Genomic DNA, 20738 nt, shown 5'->3' with positions numbered 1-20738 from the left:
CTTTGAGTTACGATAATTACCATGCTAATTTACGAGATTATAGTAACTTCTTACTAAGTGATTTACTATAACATTATCGTAAATATCACCGTGAGTTGTAGTAACACGAGTATCGTAAATGCATATTCATGTTATCGTAAATTGGTACAAATATTATCGTAAATTAAGGTGGCTATAGAATAAGTTATTCTATGGCCAGCTGCAGAATAGCCTTACCCTATATATATGTGTGTGTGTAAATTTGAATTTTTTTACGAAAAAATATACTGCGGTTCTAAACTGAACCGTCCCTACAAACAGGTATTATAGGGGCGGCTGGTACTACAGCGTACTCTACAAATTGATTTGTAAGGGCGGTCTGGGAACCGCCCCTACAAATGTATGATTTGTAGAGACGGTATGGTAGGGGCGGCTGGCCCAGCCGCCTCTACAAAGCTTCACCAGCTGTCCCTAGAAATCATTCCTGTAGTAGTGAGTATCAGTAGGAGTGAACAATTGCTGTGACACAATTATGGCACCATAACACTAGCATTAGTCATACCAATAAATCCATCTCCATGTCGTACGTGGCCATGTTGACGCCTTGACGGTCAACGACAGGGAGATCCTGGCCGTCGTTGCCGTCGGCTACAGCATCACTGTCATCGACGGCTTCCCGGCCATGGTAATCTCCGGCGCCTGCAAGATGCGCAAGGGGCAGCAGGAGGCCGCCAGCGGTTGCCGTGCACCGCCAAGGAGCAACGGCGTCGGCGAGGATAGGCCGCCGCCAACGGCAACAGATGCAGCAGCAGTGGGCATGGAGGAGGTGGAGATGGGCCGGGCAGCTGTGCAGGCGAGGCCGCTGCTCTGCAGGTATCTGAAGGCCGACGAGTGGCAGGACGCCACGTGCGCGGTGTGCCTGGCAGAGCTTGCCGACGGTGACGCCCTCAGGGTGCTGCCGCCATGCATGCACTACTTCCACGCCGCGTGCGTAGGCGACTGGATCCGCGTCCACGCCACCTGCCTCTTCTGCCGTGGCCCGGTCGCCGCCGCGCCCCTGGCGTGATGGACACAGCTTACTGGTAACAACTAGCTTAAAGTAACTCCAAGAGGAGACCGAAATCATTTTGTAAAGATAAATGGCTATTATTTGACAAAAAGATGTCTCCAACATGCTCTCCGAATGCATTTCCATTTTTCTTTTTTTTTTATTGAGAAAGTGCTTAGCATGTGTTTCATTGAAAAGAAATTAAGGAGTTTACAAAGCGACTAACGCAATATGGCGACACTACCCCAGCCATATTTTCTCCCGTCGGTCCAGACATTTCCCCTCGGCCCCGCCTCCTCCGTCAGTAGCACTGAAGCATCCCTGTCGTGGCAGGAAAACCGTCCGGAGAGGTGTCTCCCGTCGGTGGGCCACCGTCACGGAGATGCTGTAGTGCTTTTCGCACGCAACGACTGCACTCGCACGCGCTTTCCTGATGCCTTTCGCGCCCAGAAATTGGATGAGCGCGCTGCCCCGGATCCCCCTGGCCCACCAACAGAGAGAGCGGATGGAGGAAATTATTTGCCCACCCCGCCAAACTCCCTGGCAGCTTTGACTGCCGTGGCCTTATCTTCTACTTTTCCCCTCCCCCAAATTCTCTCTCCTCACGCACAACCACAGAAGCCGCCGCTGCCCCCCAACGCCGCACAGGTCGCCGCTGCTGCACAGCCTCCTATGGCCCAGCCTCCTGCACCGGGCGCCGCCTAGCCACCACGCCATTGCTGCCCGCCGCACCTGCCTCCGGCGGCGGCGGCGCCCTAGCGACTGACGCGGGCGCGCACCCGGAAACCAGCAGCGCCGCCCGCTGCCCCAATCCACGACGCCATTGGCCCCAGCCAGCACCGCAACCAAGCCTCAGGCAGCAGCTCCGTCCGACGCCCCAAGGTGCTCTATACTTGGATTTCGATTTCTTTCCCCAGCGATTTTGCCTTATTTAGATCAAAAATCAAATTTGTATCTTGTTTGTTGATTGATTCATCTGATTTGGTTTTGCCTCCCATTTGGACTGCTCGCCTCGGGGCTTGTTTGTACTTGCAGCAGCCGACGTCTAGCAGCAGCAACCTGGACACCAACTTTGGCACCCCCATCTGGAAGAACTCTCCTGTTAGTGTCGAACAGCAAGGTCAGATCACGCCTTGTCTCTCCTCTCCTTCTTGGTTTCCTTTCTCCCTACACGAATCATTATCTACCATATATGTTCTTCATTTGTGCTAGCCTTGCTGTGGTGAAATAGCTGCTCTTTGGTTGCTAGCTATTGTGATCTATATTTTGCGCAAAATTAGATATAACACAAATTTCAGTGACTAACTTTTCTTTTGGTGCTCTAATTTTGCACTGTGATTCACTAGTTATGGTGTACTAGCTGGATAGAAATTTGTTATTATGCCTTTTAGTGTTGTATTACTAGTTGTATATGAATTTTTATTTTGTTTGACTGAAGCAATTTGTGTTATTTCTAAATTGGTAACAGGTTCCTCACTATGATCTGGTTGTCTGTTGCTGCTTTATTTGGTTCTGTCTGCTGTCTGTGAGCTGGCCTCGAAGTCTTGGACAACTACTGTGACTCTGCTAGCAGCTGGTGAGCTCTTATCTTCTGGCTCAAGTTGGCAAATAAGATATGGCAGATCGTGGGTGGATGTATAGTGGTTGAAAGCGTGGTAGTATATCAAATGAATGGGTTGATAAAACAAAAGAGTTTTTGGATCATGCCTTCTCAATCCCTGAATTAGTTGAGTCTGATATAGTTAGGTGCCCTTGTTCCATGTGCCGGAATTATTTCAGGCATAAAAGGCCTAGGATAGAGCTACATTTGTGCCACAATGGGTTCAAGGAAAATTACCAAACTTGGACAGCACATGGTGAGAGGCTGGGAAATCACAACCTTGAGATTAGTTCTGGGGTAGAAAATGAGGGATTTGGTGAGACAGATCGGATGGATTCTATGCTAGTTGATTTAGCTGGTGAGCACCCACCATTAATTGATGAAACACCAACTGTTTTTGCCCAAGCCTTCTATAGAATGGTTGTTAGTGCTGATCAGCAAGTACATGAGCAAACCTTGCACTCTAGTCTCTCTGTTGTTGCTCGTCTATTGGCCATTAAATCACAGTACAATCTTTCAGCGGCATGTTATGATGATTTTATGGAACTCCTCCATGAACTCCTCCCTCCTAATTGTAAGATTCCTAAGGACTTCTACCGTTCTAAAAAATTGCTAGAGGGCCTTGGTATGCTATACCATAAGATTGATGTTTGTTATAAAAAGTGCATGCTGTACTACAAACATAACAAGGATAAGGATAAGTGTGACATATGCGGAACCTCCCGCTATAAGGATGGATCAAATAAGGTTCCCCGTAAAGTATTGCGCTACCTGCCCATTATAGAGAGGTTACAAAGATTATATCTACATGAGGGCACAGCAAAACTCATGCGTTCACACAAAGAAACTCCTCTAGCAAATTCTAGTAAAATGTTGCATCCATGTCATGGAGAGGCATGGAAGCAATTTGATGTCGATTACCCAAACTTTAAAGATGATGCTAGAAATGTAAGACTTGGTTTTGCAACTGATGGATTTACACCATATAAATTGAATGCAACCTCTTACTCTTGTTGGCCAGTATTTTGGGTTCCCTATAATCTTCCACCTGGTGTTTGTATGAAGCCTGAGTATATATTCCTTGCTATGGTCATCCCTGGACCAGAACACCCTGGAAAAAACCTAAGTGTCTTGCTTCAACCTTTGGTAGATGAATTGTTACAGCTGTGGGCTGGGGTAGAGACATGGGATGCTTCCGTGAAGCAAAAATTTACAATGAGAGCAGCATATTTATGGTCTATACATGATTTCCCTGCATATGGCATGTTTGCTGGATGGAGCACCCATGGGATTTTTGCATGTCCAGAATGTTTATGTGAGAGTATTGCATATCGTTTAAAGAAAGGCCTTAAGGCTACATGGTTTAACTGCCATAGGCGGTTTCTTCCTATAGATCATCCCTTTCGAAACGAAGCAAATGTGTTTCGCAAGGGCAAGGTAGTTCGAGAAGGACCCCCTAGGAAATTAACTGGAGAGGAGGTTAAGGCTCAGCTGTACAGACAGGTTGATAACCCAGAAAAATATGGCAAAGAACACAACTGGACATATATAAGTGGCTTTTGGCAGCTTCCTTACTTCAGTAAATTACTTCTTCGTCACAACATAGATGTGATGCATAATGAAAAAAATGTGGCTGAAGCCATTTGGAACACATGTTTTGATATTTCAGATAAGACTAAAGATAATGTGAAAGCTAGACAAGACCTGGAACTGCTTTGCAAAAGCCCTTCTCTTCATTTATACCTAAAGAATGGCAAGTGGCAGAGACCAAGGGCTCCATACTGCATAGATAAGAATGACAAACCCAAAATTCTAAATTGGTTCCGAGAGCTTAAGTTTCCAGATGGGTATGCAGCTAATATTAGGCGTGGGGTTAACCTACTACAAAAGAAGATTTTTGGTTTGAAAAGTCATGACTTGCATATCTTTATTGAGCGCTTACTTCCTGTTGCATTCCGAGGGTTTCTACCTGATAATATTTGGACCTGTTTGGCTGAGCTAAGTTATTTTTATAGACAGTTGTGTGCTAAACAAATCAGCAGAGAGTCAATATTGGCACTGCAAGAGAACATAGCTGTCCTTATCTGCAAATTAGAAAAGATATTCCCCTAGGCTTCTTTAATCCAATGCAACATCTAGTAATTCATCTTTCTAATGAGGCGTTATTAGGAGGCCCTGTCCAGTATCGATGGATGTATCCTTTTGAGAGGTGAACCCAAAACTACTATTCTTCATCTATTTAATATATGGTACTTACTAGATCTACTAAATGTAATTTAACATGTAGGTATATTATGCGCATTAAAAATAAAGTCCGGAATAAGGCTCGAGTTGAGGGATCCATTGTTGAGGCTTACCTTGTAGAAGAGGCTGCAAACTTCCTTTCGCTGTATTTTAGATCTAAAGTACATTCTATACGAAATAGAACACACAGATATGATGATGGTGGCTCAACTTCTGTTAGAGGTTGTGGCATTGAATTGTTTGAACATACTGGTAGATGCTTCATCTCACAAGGCTTCCGTGACCTCACAACACAACAATACAAGGCAGCAGCCCTATACATATTAACTAACATCCCAGAGATGGCCAATTCCGCTATGCTAATTACTCAATTGATGATAAAATGAAGAAAGGCCCAATCCTTGGAGTGCTTTTAAAGAAAGAATATCCTCCGATCATTGAAGGGACAACTAGAGATGGTCGTCCATTCAAGTATCATGCAAGAAAGTGGGGACACTATTCGCACATTATAAGGGAGGAGGATGCACAGACCCCAGCTGATCATGTGAAACAAGGGTTCTGGGTGAGCATATAAGATCTGTCATTGTATTTCTTTCAACTGTAGGCATGTCTGAGCAGTTTCAAGTGGTGTTCAACACTATTTACAGTAATGCTTGATTATTGTTTCTTTTCCAGAGCATATATTCAGTTCCTGAAGATCTTGAAGATGAAGCAGACCGTGTATTTGAGAAATATGCACGCACCCAATGCAAGAATATGATGTACCAAGCTCGTCCAGATGTTGTCAAGTACTACTATCGCGAAATCATAAAGAGCCCGAAGTCTGATGCATTTGCTAGTGTCAAACTACTAACTTTTGAAGAGTACATGCAATGCAAGCCTGACTGGTTCACTGTAGAAGCCTAGGAGTCCCTTTGTACGTATTGGTGCTCTGCTGAATACTTGAAGAAAAGGAGTCTTGGGCAAGAATCTCGTAAAAAATCCTGATGGTGCTCAAAACAGGGGTGGTTCTAGGCCACTAGTTGAGACTCAACAATATCTAGTAATCTCCTTAATCACCATCCATTTCTGAATAACTTTGACATTTTCATATGCATTAACATTGGTCACTTCTTTTATGCCTTGAAGGAAGCTAAGCATGGACCTGGGAAGGGTACTATAATAAATGCTTTTTCCTGCATGAAAGCTAGCCTTAAGAATTGTGATGCCAATGGGAATGCTGGCCCAATTCCAGAATGAGTAAAGAAACTTGTTGTATGTAGAAGCACCTTTCTATCTAGTTTCATGCTTTTCCCTATGTAGTTTCTGACTAATAATTTATGTTATTTGTAGGATGACTATAATGAAGCATTGCAAGAAAAGTATCCAGAGAACTGGCAAGAGCAACCTTTTGATGGTCAAATTGCATATGATATTGGTGGTGGCTTGCCGCATGGTCGCCTTGCAATAGGAAATGGTGTTGTCAACATGGTTACAATAATTGATGCTGCCAAGGCAAGTGGAACAAGGCCAGCAACCTCAAGGGCTTTTCAAACCCTGTTGGCAAGATATGAGGAATTAGTTGCCAACGTTGGTCGCTTAACTGATCAAAACAATGCCTTGGTTCAACAGAATGCTGCATTGACTCGAGATGTGAAACGTAATGGTCGTGTACTTGAGGTATAATTCTGTTTTGGTGCACTATCTGTCTACAGTTCAAGGTTCATAAATACTAATTATGTATAATTATGTATCTTAATCTGCAGCTCATTCTTAACAAAGTACAAATAGAGATACCACCAGACCTTCTTCAGGTAGAAGAAAATGACATGGTAAGATTAACAATTTCTTCACCTGCAGCTGCTTGTGCTCAAAATTGTCTTGTTGTACCAATATGTATCTTGCTTGTGCATGTGCTTAAAATAGAGATACCACTAGCTCTCATTATCTTCATCTGCATGTGAAAAGATTATGTAGAACAAGTGGCTATTTTTGCTTGTTGGTTGTTGGCATGTGTGTTGCTGCTAGTAAGTCCTAGTTTATTTGTCTAGTGAATGAAACTATGCAGCTGCTGCCTTTTATTTGTTCAAAGTGTTTCAGTGGTTGTAAATAGATGCATGCTTGCTTCCTGTAAGGATTGGTGTCAGCAGTAGGTTGTTTTATTTATATATGCTTGCCTCCTGGAATGATCCTATATATTTATTTTTGTTGTAGGGAGGGACTATAGATGGATCATCTCGTGCTTCAGCCAACCTGGACATGGACAACAGTGATGGCCATTGAGTTGTGCGATGGCAGGAAGTATTTTGTGAAGCTGTAGTCTTTTGTTTATCTACTATAGCTGATGGCAACAAAGTTCGAAGGCCATGCATGTGTCATGCTGGGTATTTTATGCAAGGGAGGTATCTTGGTTGTGCATGAGCTGCTGCATATCTAGGCTGTGAAGCAAAATATGCGGATTCCATCACGCTTCAAGGCATGCATGCTAGTTGTCGAGTAGCAGTGGCATGTTGCCTATTCATTGCGTGTGCTTGTGCAAATGTGGGTGCATACTGCCATCAAAAAGCACATTGCTACCTGTAGACTTCCTGGGTCAAGGAATGTCGATTTCTTTTGGCTATCTTGTGCAGAAGTGGCTGCATACTGTCATGAGATAGCAGCTAGCTACTAGTTGTGTTGGGAGGATAGCATCTAATTGTAAGTTAGCACTTTTAACTTGTGCTGTCCCTTTTAGGGTGCGTTTGGTTGGGCTTTTGGCTTTGGCTTTTAGCCCAAAAAGCCAAAAGCCCAACCAAAGGGGCTGCTTTTCCATGCTGCTTTTTCAGAAGCAGCTGCTTTTCTGTAGTACATTTTTGAAAGCTGGTTTGACTCTGCTTTTGGCTTTTGGCTTTCTGCTTTTCGAAATTGGTGGCATAAAAAGCTTTTTCATAGTTGTTTCCAGAGAGATAAAGATAGAAGGTATATTTTATACTTGTTTAATCAAACAGCTTTCAGCTTTTCTACAGCTCACAGCCCACAGCAGCTTTCCCACAGCTCACAGCCCACAGTAGCTTTTTCCCACAGCCACAGCTCGACCAAACACACCCTTAGGTCCCTAACTTGAAGGATGACTAGGAGGCACTAATTATTATAAAGCTTTGTATTCATGAACAACTTGAATGATGTTCTAAGATTATTGAATGTAATATTTATTACTTAAGCGTGGATGAATGGTTACATCAGTTGCTGTAATATTATTTTTTAGTGGCCGATTAGTTGCTGTGAACAGTAGAATAATAATGGCTAAATAATCAGTGATTTTGCCAGCCAAATGACTGGAAATATTTTCCCTAACGGTTGGACACTGACGGGAAAGTTTATTTCATGGCTGACAGTTGGCGAACCGATGGGAAAGTTATTTCATCCCTGACGGTGCTGCACTGACAGGGAAAGTTTGAAATTTCGCTGACAGTTCTCTGACCGACGGGAAAAGCTAAAAGTATCCCTGACGTTTCTTGGCTGTCAGGGGAAATCTTCCCTGACAGCAGACTGAAAACCGACGCTGTATATCTTTCCTGACAGTTTCTGCCGTCAGTGAATAGTCAGTGACGGTTTTCCGTCAGGGAAACTCGACTTTCCGTGATGTTTTTCCGCTGACGGCTTATCCCTGACGGTAACCGTCACAGATGACCTTTCCTGACGGTTGTCGGTACTTTTCCTGACGGAAGAGACCGTCAGGAAAAAACTGAACTGGGGTAGTGCGAGGTGCCAAGGCGTTAGACGAAGGTTGGTATACACAGAGCGATTATACAGGAACAATTTTGCTAAGCACCCTGCGCCATGGACACCGACATAGCTCCAAAACCCGCCCCCAACCAGGCGATGGCTTCCTCGACAATCCGTTGAAATAGCAAAGACGCTGACAGTGACTTGGCTTGGAAAGTCCGACAGTTTTGCTCCTTCCACAGCTCCCAAGAGACCAAAAGGACGATGGACGAGTCGAAACCTCGTTGGAAGTGACGCGCACCTTCTGACGAGCCTGATGCCACCAATCACTAAGCACGGCATCTGAATTAATTAAGCGCGTGTTCAGTTGCTACCCAAAATCTCAAAAAGTGCTACAGTATCTATCACATCAAATCTTGCGATACGTGTATGGAGCATTAAATGTAGACGAAAAAAAACTAATTCCACAGTTTGGTGGGAAATTACGAGACGAACGTTTTGAGCCTAATTAATCCATGATTGAACACTAATTGCCAAATAAAAACGAAAGTGCTATAGTAGTCCAAATTCCCAAATTCACACAACTAAACACGTGCTAAGACGTCTCCAAATGCTCTCCATGCAAAAGATGTCTCCAACATTTTGTAAAGATAAATGTGGCTATTATTTGACGAAATTATTGCATATTGACCGTCCGATGCAGAACCATGGTACGGTGTTGTTCATCAGTCCAAATGAAATTTCAAACTCTCCATGTCTAAGTATCGTTGGAGACGGTTTTTCTACTTCCCGACTTTTAGGATAACCGGCTGTGCTAATAGCTCCATGGATGACCCATTTACCAAAAAGAAAAACAAACACACAACCCATCTATTAGTATTGCAGCCCTAATTAATACGCTAAATCTGTAGCTCACTCGGGTGATCCTAGCGCTTGTCTCACTCGATTTGTTGGCCGTCCATCCTGCTGCTGTCAACAGTGGAGATGTAGCGAGCGGTCGCGGGGCCCAAGGTGGCAGGCGGAGCCTTCCTACCGCTGTTGCATGCCCACGTGCGGAGATCGAGATCGTCTACACCACTTCTTTTTTTTTTGGCAGTGGGGGGCGCACGTTGAATGGGAGAGGGCAGCCTGGGAGAGCCCACACACCACACCGCTCTCCACTCTGACAATTGGTGTTATGTATATTCAATCCTTTAGTAAGAGCAAGTTATATTTCTTTGAACCATATTTTAGTACTTCAGTTTACATGTAAATTCTATATACAATTGGTGTAAATTGATTATTCATAAATGAGATATGATCAGAATTACTCGAACATTATCTGATGTTTTTTGCCTTTTTATTTTCTGTATGTTTTATTTGGTTCTCTTTTGAATTTTTTAATTTGTCTTCCATAGAAATAATCTGGCTGTTTTTTGTTTCTTTAATATTTTTTTTTGATTCGCTAGATCTGGATGCCAAGTGTTAGATGATTAAAAAACACTCGATTTTTGTTTCTCGTGGAACGGAGCATTGTAGGGGCTACAACCGCCCGGGCGACACGTTCGCCTAAATCACCAGAGCGGTGAGTAGACAGACCCAATTAATAATCAAGCTGCGCAGCCTGCCGGCGGCTCGGCTCGGCTCGTTCCCCATCAATCCATCCATATATAGATGGTTGGCGGCTCTCATGAAAAATAGTTTGTAGCAATGGGACAAAATTTTTTTAGGGGCGGCTGGTGATAGAGCCGCCCCTACAGTGACGTGTTCGGGATCCACGAGACCAGCCGCCTACAAATGGAACAGCAGGGGCAGCTGATGATACGAGCCACCCCTATAAATGGTAGGATTTATAGGGGCGGCTTACTCACCAGCCACCTCCGATGTTGCTATTTGTAGGGGCGGCTGGTGATTGAGCCGCCCTTAAAAATGGAACAGTAGGGGTGGCTGGTGATACGAACCGCCCCTACAAATACGTGGCTGCTGGACGAGCGCGGACCCGAAAAATTTATCAAATCCGATGAACCGAAGAGGTTAGGTCCGCACTTTATCCAAGCCCCGTCCTCTCTCCTCTCTCCTGCCCCATCCTCTCTCCTCTTCCTCTCCCTCCCCGCCGTCATCGCCACCTCTCTTCCTCTCCTCTCCCTCCGCCGTCGTCGCCTCTTCCTCTCCCTCCGCTACGGTTCCATCCTCCTTCCATTCCCCCACCCCACCGGTGATCGGTCCACCCCCGCCGGAGAGTTGTTGCTAACACCGCATAGATCTACGTGCAGCTGGCCGCTCCAGGGCCCAGGCACAGGGAGGCCCGGCGAATCCGTCCAGCGGCCGCATGAGCGCACGGAGGCGGTGACCGAAAGTTAGAGCGTACCGCCCCTCCTTCGCCCCTCGGTGAGTCGACAGCCGTGGGCGGGGACGCATCGCATCCCCTTGCCGGGGCCGGCCGGAGTTCGCCGGATTTGGTGGACCTGTCCACCACGGAGGTGCATGCTGGGGAGGGGGACACCTCGAGGGCGCCGGATCCGACACGGCCTCCGCGTTCGGCTTCATCTCCTTCTCTGACCCGCTCACGGTCGACGACGGCGCGGGTGGGGGTGGCCGCGCCGGGGGCGCCTCGCGCTTTCCCGTCGACCAGGAGATCAACTCCAGGATCTACCTCTGGCGTGGCCAGCCCTGGAACCTTGAGGTCGACGCCGTCGTCAGTTCCACTAACGAGGTCTCGATTCCTGTCCCCTCTCCTCGCATCAGTGCTGGGAATTGGTTTCAAAAAAATTTTGGGTGCTATAAGCTCATGTCTTTGCTCCGGGGTTTCGTGCAGAGCTTGGACGAGGCGCACAGTAGTCCTGGGCTGCACGCTGCTGCTGGGTCAGGGCTCGCCGAGGAGTGCGCCACCTTGGTACTGTTTGTGACAGAGCTTGTAGCAAATTGAAGGGGCAAGTTTGTTCAACTGTTTTCTGGTCGACCATTTTTTTGCAGGGAGGTTGCCGAACTGGGATGGCCAAGATGACCAATGCCTACGATCTGCCTGCAAGGTAAGCTGGGCCTATGTTATTTGTATTTTCACTTGTTGGGTCATGTAGAAAATGTATATATGTGTTTGAAGATCTTTAAACACCGTGGACACCTAAGCTACAACATTGATGTGTTATGTGGTTCCACAATGACAACTGTGTCCCTTCACAGTAAATAAGTTGCTCGGTTCAAAGTTCCCAGCTTCATGTTTCCTGCAAATTTCGAGCAGTGAGGGCAACACAAGAGTTTCTGCTTATAGAGTCAGAATACGGGTTGTTTTGCCTGCGTTATTTTCGGAATCTTCTGATATAGCACTGGTGTGACGGTTGTTTCTGATTAAGCAAAGCATACCCCCTGTGCCTGTGTTTCACAAACACCGCATATCCATACCCTGATTCACTTTATATAACAAGCGGTGTTGTTGAACCCATATAACTTGTTACTTCAAGCAAGCCTCCAGTGGCCAGTAATTGAAGCTTTAGTGAAAGTCTAACTTTGCTGCAGCTAGCTATTGAACACTCACAGATTTACTCATATCCAACATGTTGTTCTGTGGTTGTCTGTAATCTCAGTTATGCTAAGATGCATGTATTAATTCATTATGCACGAAGGTCATCCATACTGTGGGCCCCAAATACGCTGTCAAGTATCACACAGCTGCAGAGAATGCACTTAGTCACTGCTATCGGTCTTGCTTGGAACTGCTCATTGAGAATGGTCTTGAAAGGTACATGTAGGATCATATTGCTTAAATCTAATTGCTAATTTTAGTTTAACAAATGATGTTTGAGTTGTCCTGTTTCACATAGTGAACTTTATAGATTTATGGATATTATTAGTAATTTTTTTCGTTGCTTATTTTATTAGCATCGCAATGGGTTGTATATACACAGAAGCTAAAAACTACCCTCGTGAACCAGCTTCTCATGTGGCAATAAGTAAGTTCTTCTTACCTTTGTTTACTTTCTCTTTACTTGTGCTATAGAATATTTCTTATCATCGTATGCATGAATGAAAATATTTTATCTATAAATATTGATGTTAGCTGTGGTACTAACCTTAAGAAAAAGTAACTCTCAACACCCCTCCCACTTCTCGCAACCATGTATAGGACAAATCAGTGATTGGCAGAAAATGGAAATTATGGATGAATTGTTCTTTGTGCAGTCATGCTTTTACTCCATGAATATTATAGGTAAATAGTTGTTTCATTCTTTGTGAATTTATTTATACTCTGTAGGAATTGTTAGACGTTTTCTGGAGAAGCAAAAAGGCAAAATAACTGGTGTTGTTTTTTGTATGTACGGATTGGCTCTGCCTGAATATCTGTAACTTGAGCCATTCCCTTTTTAAAATTATAGCTTTATTCTATTGCAATTTTCACAAAAAACAAGAATAAGATCCAGTAAACGAAGTTCTCTAGTTGGTGGTTCTGGTTGCATTTCTCATGTTGTCATTTTTCAGGCCGCCGATATACTGGCCAAGGAAGGTATCAGTGCCGAGGTAATTTGTTTTTTGCATTTCTTCTACACTACAGTCTTGTGCTACCAGATCTCTTTTCCCGTGGAGTCCATTGTTGTTGTCTTATTCTTTAGTAATTCTCTGTTCAGGTAATCAATCTTCGCTCGATCAGACCGCTGGATAGAGCTGCTATTAATGCATCTGTGAGGAAAACCAATAGATTGGTAACCGTAGAAGAAGGCTTCCCTCAACATGGGATTGGTGCTGAAATATGGTCAATCTCTCCCTCCCTCCCTCCTTCCCAATGCATCTGTGCCTGCCATTGTCTTGATGTTGCTGTGATGGCTTCACTGATCTCTCCTGATAAATGTTATTGTTTTATCCTTTTCCTGTGGCAGTGCACGAGCATCTTCTGCGTACCATCGATGACTTTGTCTGGCAAGTTGATGCAATGTCGCATGGGCGTTTTACGATTGATGTTGAGTTTCTGGACCTGAGGATAGCCAATAACAATGCAAGTATCCAGCCTTGTCTTGTTTTTCTCAATTCACATCTCTTGCTAAACGCTTCCATGACCTGGGAGATTCCTGCAACATTTTGTTGGCTCCTTCCTGTGTGCAGAAACTTGAATGACTTGGCATATTCGTCATCATGAGCCCTTGTATTGGTAGGCATATATGAATCAAAGTATGAACTGTAACTACCAGAAGCTCAAGTCAGTTAGCTTCAAAACAGATACCAGACTTCAAATTTACATGTTGTGTGCAGTCTCATAGTTTAAATGAACAGCAAGCACAATAATTTGCACCGTGTATTGTCATGGAATATTTGTTATAATCTGGTATAAATAAATGTGTATTGTCATTAAGTTTCAGCACAATCGTAGAAGAAGATAAGTCATGATGGAGTTGTTGAAAGGATCTAACAATGCCTAGAGGGTGGGTGAATAGGCATATCTAAAAATTTACTGCAAATACTAAGTTCAAATCTGTCAGCCACTGTCGAAAGTCCTGACGTTTGGGTCAGAACTTCCGACATTGTCAGAAGTTCCAACGCAAACGTCAGCAGTCCCGACGCCTAAGTGAACTACAAAAGCAGTGCCAAATTTAACTTTGTTGATAAATAATCTTATAACCTCACTTCCTAGTGGTTTGGTGAAGATGTTGGGTCACTCCCTTGATGCCGTAATGCCTCCAAACCGTAGATCGAGTCCAAACCCTAAAATAGAGATTTTGGAGACAAAAAGACAAACACATACAAGTAATCTCAAGCAATCACAACAACAACAAGCACGCGGGACACAAGGATTTATCCCGAGGTTCGGCAACCCCACAAAGGAGCTCCTACGTCCTCGTTGTTGAGGTGACCACTAAGGTCGAAGTCTTTTCCACCTCCTTGCCTCTCTCAAAGCGACCACAAAGGTCACTTTAGCTTTCCACTAAGAAATCGAAGGGTGATACAAACTTCCCAAGGCTCTTCCACAAGATGGAAGCTCTTGGGCAACGCCTAGCCAGCTAGGGGCAAAGCCCCAAGAGTAATAGACGCAAAGACAACCGGCTTGACGAAGAAATCAAGTGCTCAAGCTTTTCAAAGTGATGCTCTCACTTAATCCACTCTCCTTTCACTAAAAAACTAAGGGAATCGAAGATTGGAGCAAAGGAGGAAGGAGAGGGGTGCTTTTGTTGCTTGGGAGCTGTTCAGCACGAAGTGAGTCAACTGTGAAATGAGTCCGTAACGGTTAGAAGTGAAGAGAGGAGTATTTATACTCCAAGTGAAAATCCAACCGTTCAGATCTACGTCGGAAGTCTCGACGCAGATCTCGGGACTTCCGACGTTAACAGAAAACACTGTACACAAAGAGTCGGAAGTCAGCGTGTGCAAGTCAGTGTCGGAACTCCCGGCAAACGTCGGGACTGCCGACGGTCGGAAGTTCCAACGAACGTCGGGACTTCCGACGAACGTCGGGACTTTCGACATGCGCAGTAAACCAAATAGCCAGCACTGCAGATGCCGGGACTCCCTGCTTGGGTCAGGTTAGTGTCGGAACTCCCGGCGAACGTCGGGACTTCCGATGGTCGGAACTCCCGGAGAACGTCAGGACTTTCGACGTGCACAGACAGCGAGCAGTCAGAAGCACATGTGCCGGGACTCCTGGCTTAGGTCGGGACTTCCGACTGTCGGGAGTTCCGACTTACGTCGGGACTTTCGACACTGAAAGTCACAGAAAATTATTCTATGTGCTCGTGAAGTGTTAGAGTGACTCTCTTTCGATTTTATTTAAATGCTTGAGCACTCTATCTTCCTCAGACCAACTAAACTTGCATCCCTCTTTATAGTGCGGCGGATCCTAAACTCAAAAACAAAATTAAAACCTTTGGAGATTGTTTTGAGTTCGTCCGCCTTTACAACTTCAAGAATTGAGGGATAGCATTTCATATTTATCAACTCTTTGAATCTTTCATGGGACTAATAGCTGCAACATATCTCATTAAGATCACATTAGTCCCTAATTTGGATGTCATCAATACACCAAAATCCACATAGGGGGCAAATGCACTTTCAATCTCCCTCTTTTTGGTAATTGATGACAACCAACTTAGGCTTTTATAGGAATGAAAGAATCTAAAGCTTTTTGAACCCCAAAATTTATTAAGAGCTCCCCCTTGATGTATGCATGAATTTGAATTTCGATTTTAGCCATCTATACATGATTTGCATACATCCAGACAAAGGCTCCCCCTAAATTTTGCAATCCGTGGGGTGCAACAAGTGTGTGTAAACAGATAGATATGTGTGAAAAAGGAATGCAATATGACATGTTATTTCACACAACAAGTAAAAGAAAATATGATGGCCAAGATTTCAAAATAGAATTGAAAGCAACACATGGCCATCCAAAATGCATTCACCATCATAAGTAGAGACAAGTAGAAGCTAATAAGATAAATAGTTGACCATAACTTTGTCCTACAAACCTCCATCAAACACATATAGATAATTGCCCATCACAAGGTTGCCACCACACGACATAGTTCATACACGCTAATGGTTTTAAAGTTCCAAAACATAAAGACCAACTAACTTATTACAATAAATCAAAGCCTAACACTCCCCCTTTGTCAACAAGTGCCAAAAGGGGTAGGCCGCATGAGAAACCAACTACTCATCGTCGTAGTCATCATCTTCGCCTTGGTCACCTTCCTCACCATCGTCGTCGTCTTCATCATCTTCTTCCTCTTGATATTCCTCATCCTCTTCAGTTGCTTTCCCCTTGCCATGCGGGCGAGAAGAAGCATCATCTTCGTACGCCGCACAAGCCTCATCATATAAAGCCAACGGATCATGAGGAGGCACAAATGGCGGCGGAGGAGAAGATACAATGCCTGCTTGCTGTTCCAACCGATATAGCCTCTCTTGCATGTCGTGCTCACGCTGAGCACTAGCACAACACTGTCCAAACATGTAAGTCATTAAAAACTTGAACTTGTTGGGCTTCTTTCCGGAGGAGGACGAAGAAAGGGGCACGTCACTAGATGAGCGAGCAGCAGCATCAGTGGTGGCAGCACCACGGCGAGAGCGAGAACTCGAAGGACCTTTCCCTCTAGCTTGGGCTGCCTCAGCTTGTTCTTTTAGTTCTCTAGCAGCAATGATAGAGGTCTTGTTGGATATCTTGAGGATCTTATGCTCAGAGTCATAGGGAAAACGGATGCCGGATACATGCTCTATGATATGCATGATGTACGGTGCATAGGGAAGATGCTTTACCGGATCCTCAGTAGCATCATGGATCTTGTTCCAAATGTATCTGCTGATGGAAAATTTCTGGAACTCATCTCCAAATCGCTGAAGCACCTTCTGTGAATCATCTCGAAGGAAGGTGGAGTCACCGACCTTGGGATACAAGAGCTGTCTCAAGATGTTGTTCAGAACATAATAGTATGGCTTTAGAAATGCGGTCTGTCCATCAGCTCTGTGGCCCTCAAGATACATGTGTTGATATTCCTCCAAAGCAAGATCCTCATACTCAGTCAACTCATTGGCATTCCGGTCGCTGTGACCCAAACCTAGAAGGCGAGCGAAATTGACGAAGTCCACCTTATAGTGCTTGCCTTCAGTGGTCCAGTGAATAATGTCCACAGCACCGGTCTGGTCTCTCTCATGATGATAAGAAGCATAAAACTGACAAATCAGCTCGTTGTTCCAATTCTTCCGAAACTCTAGCAGGTAGGACAGCCCCATTGATTATATATCCCAAACCATCTGCTCCAGCTCGGGTTCCTTGTACTTGCCAAGAGAATATGCATCAATGCACTTCATCTGAAGGACCGGTGGCTCCTTCTTCAAAAACTTCCGATAAAGAATGGAATCATAGAAATCATAATGGAAGGGGTGCCAGAAACGATACTCAAGGCGGAGATCTTTCTCATCCTCTGCATACAGGTTCCTTCCTCTGTTGTACCGGATGTCCTTGACTCGGTGACGATAATCCACTGGAAGGGGAGGAGTCCATCCACTAGTCAGATTCGGAGCCATGGAGGGCTCCCTCATGATCGACGACACACCGGTGAATGGAACAAGCTGAAATGTCCTCGGCGGACCTCGAGGCGGGGTGCGAAGCGGTGGAACAGCAAGGGTGCGTCCGGCACGGTCCAGCGCTTCCTCTTCTTCATCAACCATCGACTCAGCCCCAATAGGGGCAGGAGTAGGAGGAGGAGCGGCAACCAATGACCCCTGGTCGCCACGGCCACAGGAACCACCAGCACCACCACACTAGTAAGACGCCTTGGTGTGGCCAGGCAGCTTGGGAACAACGGCACGATCTTGAGTCTTCTTGGAACGCTTTTCCCGATGGCGCGAGGGACTGCTACCACCTTCCATGACTACGTAGAACACAAAGTGGAACTAAGAAACAATACAAGGAGAGGTGAACGAATAGCGAGAAGTGAAGAAATAGGAATGGAGTGGTCACCATAGGGTCGGGAGTCCCGGCCAAAGTCGGGACTTCCGATAGTCGGGAGTTCCGGCTTACGTCGGGACTTCCGACAGGCGGAACTCCCGATGGTCACCAAGACTTCTGGCGCACACGGTGACCATCCCATTCATATCCCAGCACTCATTCAAGCAAGGAAGATAGAGGAGTAGAGAGAGAAGAAGAATGGAGTCAAAACACAAGGTACATTGACGTTAGGGTTTGACGCCACGGTAGTACCTTGGATCGAGAACGGAGAAGACGAAGAAGAACAAAAACGCAGTCGACGATGAACAAATCCACGGGCACAATCACCACCACAAAAGGGTTCTCCACCACACCACTCACAAGTCCACCATGATCCGAAGAAAAGCAAGGGCTCGCACGGAGGAACGGGGACGGGTGGACGGGACTGCCGGCAAGGCCTCCGGCACGCAAGATAAGGGAATGGAGGCAATGTGGCGGTGGCGGCAGGGCCCGACGCGGCGGCAGAGGAGCAGCGAGGGCGGCGTGGAAAGGCGATGGCGGCGCGTGGGAGGGGCGATGGGAGGGAAGGGGAAGGAATAACCGCAGTAAAAAATAGGCCGGATAAATAATGGGCCGAGCAACTGACGCCGCGCGGTCAGATCTGCGTCGGAACTCCCGGCGTACGCCGGGACTTCCGGCGGTCGGGAGTTCCGACGAGAGCCGGGACTTCCGGCCGTCGGGACTTCCGACGAATGTTGGGACTTCCGACGCAGGGAAACAGAAAAACACTATAACCTGCACTCGCTCTACCATGTGGGGCAAAAATATGATGGACACTAATGTTTTCATAGGTGACTAGATTTCATTCAACCAACACAAAACAATAGTCACTTATGAAAATTACAAAATAGATTTTGAAAGTGGCACACAATGTTTTCTCAATTCTTTGCTCCTAACTAAATCAAACAAAATGTGTGTGCAAGGGATCAAGCCATGTTACGAGAATCAATGATATTTAGTTCACTCCTCAAAGCACAAAATATTGACTCATCTAGGGGCTTTGTGCAGATATCGGCTAATTGTTTTTCGGTGCTCACATGATGAATGGCGATATCTCATTTGGCTTCATGGTCTCTCAAGAAATGATGCCGGATGTCTATGTGCTTTGTTCGAGAGTGGTTTACGGGGTTGTTTGCCAACTTAATGGCACTCTCGTTGTCACACAAAAGTGGAATCTTGGTTAACTCACATCCAAAGTCCTTTAGTGTTTGCTTCATCCAAAGTAGTTGGGCACAACAAGCGCCGGCCGCCACATACTCGGCTTTGGCGGTGGACAAAGCAACAGAATTTTGCTTCTTAGAGCTCCAAGACACCAAGGACCGACCAATAAATTGGCAAGTCCCGGTAGTACTCTTTCGGGTTACTTTGCAACCGGCGTAATCCGAATCAGAATAGCCAAGTAACTCAAAAGTGGAGCCCTTAGGATACCACAAGCCAAGATTAGGAGTGTGCACTAAATACCGAAAAATTCTCTTAACGGCCATCAAATGACATTCTTTCGGATTAGCTTGAAATCTTGCACACATGCACACGCTAAGCATAATATCGGGCCTAGATGCACAAAGGTAAAGGAGTGATCCAATCATGGAGCGATATACCTTTTGATCAACGTCCTTTCCTCCTTGATCAAGATCAAGATGTCCATTAGTTGGCATGGGTGTCTTGATGGGCTTGGCCTTGTCCAAGTTAAACTTGTTCAACATGTCATTGGTGTACTTGGTTTGACTTATGAATGTGCCATCCTTGAGTTGCTTGATTTGAAATCCAAGAAAGAACTTCAACTCTCCCATCATGGACATCTCGAACCTATTTGTCATAATCCTACTAAATTCCTCACAAAAAGCCACATTAGTACTACCAAATATTATATCATCGACATATATTTGGCAAACAAAGATATCATTATTGACTTTGCGAGTAAATAAAGTAGCATCGGCCTTTCCTATCTCAAAACCTTGTTTTAGTAGGAAATCCTTTAAACAATCATACCAAGCTCTAGGGGCTTGTTTGAGCCCATAGAGCGCCTTGTCGAGCTTGTAGACGTGGTTTGGATACTTGGGGTCTTCAAAGCCCGGTGGTTGCTCTACATACACCAACTCGGATAGGGGGCCATTGAGAAATGCACTCTTCACGTCCATTTGATATAACTTGAAATCATGATGGGCGGCATAGGCAAGTAGAATGCGAATTGATTCTAGCCTAGCCACCGGTGCATAGGTCTCCCCAAAATCCAAGCCTTCAATTTGAGTGAATCCTTGAGCCACCAACCTTGCCTTGTTCCTTGTTACCATGCCATGCTCATCTTGCTTGTTGCGGAAAACCCACTTGGTTCCAATCACATTTTGCTTGGGTCTTTCCACCAAGGACCAGACTTCATTCCGAGTGAAGTTATTCAACTCCTCTTGCATGGCTATCATCCAATCCGGATCATCAAGTGCCTCTTCCACCCTACGAGGTTCCAAAGGAGAAACAAACGAGTAATATTCACAAAAACTTGCTAAACAGGAACGTGTAGTTACCCCTCGTCGAATGCTTCCCAATATGTTATCAACAGGATGATCCCGTTGAATGGATTGATGCACTCTAGGATGTGGCACTTGAGTTGATCTTTGGATAGGACCATCATCATCATCATCATGGTCATGATCGATTGGAAGATCACAATCATGAGCTTGTGGAGGGTTGACCTCACTACTTTCTTCATTGTTGAGTTGTGGTTGAGCTCGCTCATTGTTGAC

General features: G+C 45.2%; 2 protein-coding genes and 1 pseudogene across 6 annotated transcripts; all 3 read left to right on the top strand.

Moving 5' to 3' along the window:
* Nucleotides 1-661: 661 nt before the first annotated feature.
* Nucleotides 662-1045, top strand: LOC136481172 (RING-H2 finger protein ATL66-like). Its single transcript, XM_066478526.1, has one exon. It carries the CDS (start codon nt 662-664, stop codon nt 1043-1045), a length of 384 nt encoding a protein of 127 aa, XP_066334623.1.
* Nucleotides 1046-1454: 409 nt separating this feature from the next.
* Nucleotides 1455-7955, top strand: LOC136484357 (uncharacterized). Of its 5 annotated transcripts, none has more exons than XR_010765919.1 (9): nt 1455-1909; nt 2066-2147; nt 2496-2603; nt 5315-5433; nt 5547-5913; nt 6000-6125; nt 6204-6530; nt 6617-6682; nt 7065-7955. XR_010765919.1 is itself a non-coding variant. In XM_066481604.1 (9 exons), exons 7-9 carry the CDS (start codon nt 6339-6341, stop codon nt 7131-7133), a joined length of 327 nt encoding a protein of 108 aa, XP_066337701.1. In that variant the 5' UTR covers nt 1478-1909; nt 2063-2147; nt 2496-2603; nt 5315-5433; nt 5547-5913; nt 6000-6125; nt 6204-6338; the 3' UTR covers nt 7134-7575. The 5 variants fall into 5 exon arrangements, 3 of the variants coding, with proteins under 3 accessions (XP_066337701.1, XP_066337700.1, XP_066337702.1); XM_066481604.1 differs by having other exon boundaries at nt 1478-1909; nt 2063-2147; nt 7065-7575; XM_066481603.1 differs by having other exon boundaries at nt 1478-1909; nt 2063-2147; nt 4915-5433; nt 7065-7575.
* Nucleotides 7956-10554: 2599 nt separating this feature from the next.
* Nucleotides 10555-12875, top strand: LOC136481171 (uncharacterized; annotated as a pseudogene).
* Nucleotides 12876-20738: the final 7863 nt, after the last annotated feature.

The sequence above is a fragment of the Miscanthus floridulus genome, chromosome 9, assembly GCF_019320115.1.
Source record: "Miscanthus floridulus cultivar M001 chromosome 9, ASM1932011v1, whole genome shotgun sequence".
In the NCBI taxonomy this organism is placed as follows: Eukaryota; Viridiplantae; Streptophyta; class Magnoliopsida; order Poales; family Poaceae; genus Miscanthus; species Miscanthus floridulus.
Note: the sequence above shows the minus strand (reverse complement) of the source record. Positions and strands in the feature narration are given on the sequence as shown.